Source organism: Geospiza fortis, unplaced genomic scaffold, assembly GCF_000277835.1.
Source record: "Geospiza fortis unplaced genomic scaffold, GeoFor_1.0 scaffold32, whole genome shotgun sequence".
Taxonomy (NCBI): domain Eukaryota; kingdom Metazoa; phylum Chordata; class Aves; order Passeriformes; family Thraupidae; genus Geospiza; species Geospiza fortis.
Genome location: NW_005054428.1, coordinates 1295258 through 1299539, shown reverse-complemented (window position 1 = coordinate 1299539; position 4282 = coordinate 1295258). Strand labels below are relative to the sequence as shown.

Here is a 4282-nt window from a genome sequence, read left to right as displayed (position 1 = left end):
CTGGCCCAGCCTGAGGCCGTTCCCTCTGCTCCTGTCCCTGTTCCTGGAGCACAGCCCGACCCCCCCGGCTGTCCCCTCCTGGCAGGAGCTGTGCAGAGCCACAAGGGCCCCCTGAGCCTCCTTTGCTCCAGGCTGAGCCCCTTCCCAGCTCCCTCAGCCTCCTCTGGGGCTCCAGACCCTTCCCAGCTCCATTCCCTGCCCTGGACAAGCTCCAGCCCCTCCAGGCCCTGTTTGCAGTGAGGGGCCCAGGACTGGACACAGCTCAGGAGGAATTAGGTGACAGTGTGGGAAGGCTGAGTCATCTCCTGCTCCTTGGATAGTCATGAAATGCCTTCCTCCACCTCTGGCTCCTCTTCCCCATAGCTCTGAGCACACACAGGTTTTATATCTCCCCTTGAATTCCCAGAGGGATTCCTCATTCCTTCCCCCAGCCATTATCTCTCATTAGATGTGACATCCAGAGCTCTGTGGGTCACTGTCCCCGCACTGAACGAGCTCTGCCACCTCCCACACACCTCCAGGAGAAAGAGCTTGTCCAGGGTTTAATGTGACACTGCAGCCTTAGGGGAAAAAAAAAAAAAAAAAAAACGTGGAGAAAATCCAAAAATTCCTCCAGGCTGCCAGGCCTGGGTTACAATCAGCAAATCACCCTGGCTGTTCCACCTCAGGGTAAAACTTGGAAAGCTCAGTTCCTTTCTATGAATCACCCTCAGCGAACAGCCCCAATTAAGAGATAAAACATTGCTACCACAACAGCAGCTTGGGCAGGGATTTATTTTTAGAAGCTGCTGAAAATAGTGCGTGGTACCTCATTGAAAACCACCCCCTGTGCGCTGGTACTGGGTGATGTCAGAGCAGTGAGACACCCCTGAGGGACACACGCTTCACACCCTCCCCAGGCCTCCTGCACAGCACCAAGCTGAGAGAAAACACTGAAGAAAACAGGCAAGGAAGCCCAAAACTGGTCTTAACACCTCCCTGTGAGTGTAGTAAGATGCCAGGGTTTGCAGAGAGGGGTGTAAAGGGATGAGTCAAAGCAGATTTTGGAAGTGACAACATTTCCTACTAAAAAGTGAGCAGAAAAGGCTCTTTGTGATTTAGGGAAGAGTTTTGGGTTCGGAGAGCCAACGCTGGGGCTGTAACGGGCTCTGCTGTAAAGTGTTGATTTGAGAGGTCACTGATAAGGAGATGCCACTGTCCCCATGGGACCAGCAGGGATCTGGGGACAACTTCTGATCTGGCACTGCCAGCACAACCTCTGCACCTGGGGAATGGTGGCAAAGCAAAGTCACAGGGTCTCAGAATGCCCTGAGCTGAAGGGCCCTAAAGGATGATCCTGCCCAGACCCCCCAACAGCCCCACCCTGGCCATCCCTGCAGCGCTGCCCAAATTTCTCCCCCATCCTTCATCTCCCCCATCCCTCACTCTCACACAATCATGGAATGTGCTGAGCTGGAAGGGACCCACAGGGATGATCAATGCCAAAGCCAAACCCTGCCCAGAGCCCCCAGCAAGCCCAGCCTGGGCATCCCTGGAGCTCTGGCAGCCTCGGGGCCGTGCCCATTCCCTGGGCAGCCTGGGCAGTGCCAGCACCCTCTGGGGGAAGAACCTTGCCCTGAGCTCCAGCCTGAGCTGCCCTGGCCCCTCTGTGCCCACCCTGCACCTCCTTGTGCCCTTTTGGGGTTGGCAGCTGTGGGTGAGGACAGGGCTGGATCCCAGCAAGGTCAGATGTGAAGGATACAAAACACCAGAGCTTGGGGGTGTTGAAACCAAGTATGACAGAAAAAGCGGAATCAAAACCTGAAGTCTCCCTGCGTCCCACTGGGGAGGCCCCAGTTTGAGTGCTGAGACTTGTCCTGGGCCCCTGGTGACAAGGACATGGACAGGCTGGAGAGTGTTCAGGGCAGGGAACGGAGCTGGGAAGGGTCTGGAGCCCCAGGAGGGGCTGAGCTAGCTGGGAAGGGGCTCAGCCTGGAGCAAAGGAGGCTCTGGGGGCCCTTGTGGCTCTGCACAGCTCCTGCCAGGAGGGGACAGCCAGGGGGGTCGGGCTGTGCTCCAGGAACAGGGACAGGAGCAGAGGGAACGGCCTCAGGCTGGGCCTGGGCAGGCTCAGGGTGGGCACAGCAGGCATTTCCCGGGACAAGGTGGGGATCAGCTGGGACTCAATGTCCTTGGAGCTCTTTTCCCACCTCATCTCTGGGATCCTGAGCACCAGAATCCCAAAGGCTTTTCCCACAAGGGAATATCCATCCAATGCAGCCCCAGCAGCAGAGGTGTCTCTGCCCCAGCCCCTTCTGGCAGGGAACATTTCCTGTTCCCCACAGCTCCAAACCCCTCACACCAACAACAGAAAAGGAGCCCTGAACGTCCTTAAAATCCCATTTTTGCATATTGGGGGAAAATTTTCTTCCTAGACAGAGTGCTCAGGCCTTGGCAGGGGCTGCCAAGTGCCCATCCCTGGAGGTGTCCCAGGAATTCCTGGAGCCCATTTTTGCATATTGGGGGAAAATTTTCTTCCTAGACAGAGTGCTCAGGCCTTGGCAGGGGCTGCCAAGTGCCCATCCCTGGAGGTGTCCCAGGAATTCCTGGAGGTGGCACTCAGAGCCCTGGGCTGGGGACAAGGTGGGCACTGGGCACAGGGTGGACTCAGTGACCTTGGAGCTCTTTTCAAGCCTCAGTAGTGCTGGGATTCTGGAATTCTGGTGGGATGTGCTGTGGGAAGGTGAAGATGCTCAGCAGGGGTGGCAGGCTGGCCGTCCCCTGCCCTTGTCCCTTGTCCCCTCACGGTGTCCCCTGTGTCCCGCAGGGCCCCCCGCGCTGCTCCTCGCTGCAGGCCCCCATCATGCTGCTCTCAGGACACGAGGGGGAGGTTTACTGCTGCAAGTTCCACCCCAATGGCAACACCCTGGCCTCAGCTGGCTTCGACAGGCTCATCTGTGAGTGGCACTGCTGTCCCCTGCTGTCCCCTGGGCTCAGGCCCTGCTGCTGAGCGGTTTTAGCTCAGCCTCCCCTGCTCCTGGGTGTGAATTGCTTCCCCAGGAAGCTTTTCCCAGCTCCTGTGGTAGATGCCATCCTGCTGGGGCTGGAATTGTGCCTTGCTGCTGTTATTGTTGTGGCATTAATTGAAGAGACAGGACTAAAATCAGATTAAAGGCCATTTATTGTTTAAATTAACATCAGCACCAGAGTTTGGGAGATTTTGAGACAGCAGGCAGTGGCCATAGCTCAAGATAGTCACAACTCCTTTGTTGCAGGACAGTATATAGCTCCCTAAGCTTATGGACAGTCACCACAGAGAATGTTTTGCTTTTCTAACCTGTCACCTTTACTTGCTGCAATGTGGATACTTTCACCAATAGGCTGTTATTACATGTACACACATATACTTCTATTACAACATCTAAAAAAATTATAATCTTTGTTATAAGAGGTTATAGCTGATAAGATGGTAAGCTATAGGTTTATAATGTAAGGGTGTAATTGTATAGAATAATTTAAATTATGCTATACAATTACACCCTTACATTGTAAACCTTTCACCATCTTATCAGTGCAGTTTCTCACTTGCTTAAGGATTATTCTTATTTACAACTATACAAACATAAGTTTGTGATTTTTCTGTTTAATGTCTGCATACTTTATTTTCACATCAATCCAAGCTCCTTCCAAGGCTGCAAATCTAACCTTCCTGTGTCTGTGGCAGATTCTGTCTTTCCATTTCCCACAGCTGGTGCAGGCTGTGACAGCCCTGTGTCCCTGTCACACGGCTTCCAGAGGTCTGCAGAAATGCAGTTTTTAATGCTTAGACTTACTGAAGCAAAGATTATAATTTTTCTTAATAAATTCACCTTAACCAAGATCCCTGAAGCTCCTCTGCCCTGGGGCTCACCTGCTGCTTTGTTACTGCTGTGAATGTCCCAGCTGGGACTCTGCAGTGGGGATGGCCCATCCTGCACTGTGCTGAGCCCCAAAGATCAGCTCCACACACAGCACAGGCTGTTCCTGTCCCTTCCTGTGCTCACCTGTCCCTTGGTGTCCCCCCAGTGCTGTGGAACGTCTACGGGGACTGTGACAACTTTGCCACCCTGAAGGGACACAGCGGGGCTGTCATGGAGCTGCACTACAACACGGATGGCAGGTGAGGGCAGGGGCTCACTGCAGCTCAGGGAATGGGGCTGGAGCCCCAGGAGGGGCTGAGGGAGCTGGGAAGGGGCTCAGCCTGGAGCAAAGGAGGCTCAGGGGGCCCTTGTGGCTCTGCACAGCTCCTGCCAGGAGGGGACAG

General features: G+C 54.4%; 1 protein-coding gene across 1 annotated transcript in view; it reads left to right on the top strand.

Moving 5' to 3' along the window:
- The first annotated feature begins 2786 nt into the window (after window positions 1-2786).
- SNRNP40 (small nuclear ribonucleoprotein U5 subunit 40) overlaps window positions 2787-4282 on the top strand; it is a 15137-nt gene continuing 13641 nt past the window's right edge. Inside the window, exons 1-2 of the mRNA XM_031061874.1 lie at window positions 2787-2936; window positions 4045-4138. Coding sequence (XP_030917734.1) covers window positions 2843-2936; window positions 4045-4138 — 188 coding nt within the window. The 5' untranslated portion in view covers window positions 2787-2842. The remainder of the gene's footprint in view (window positions 2937-4044; window positions 4139-4282) is intronic.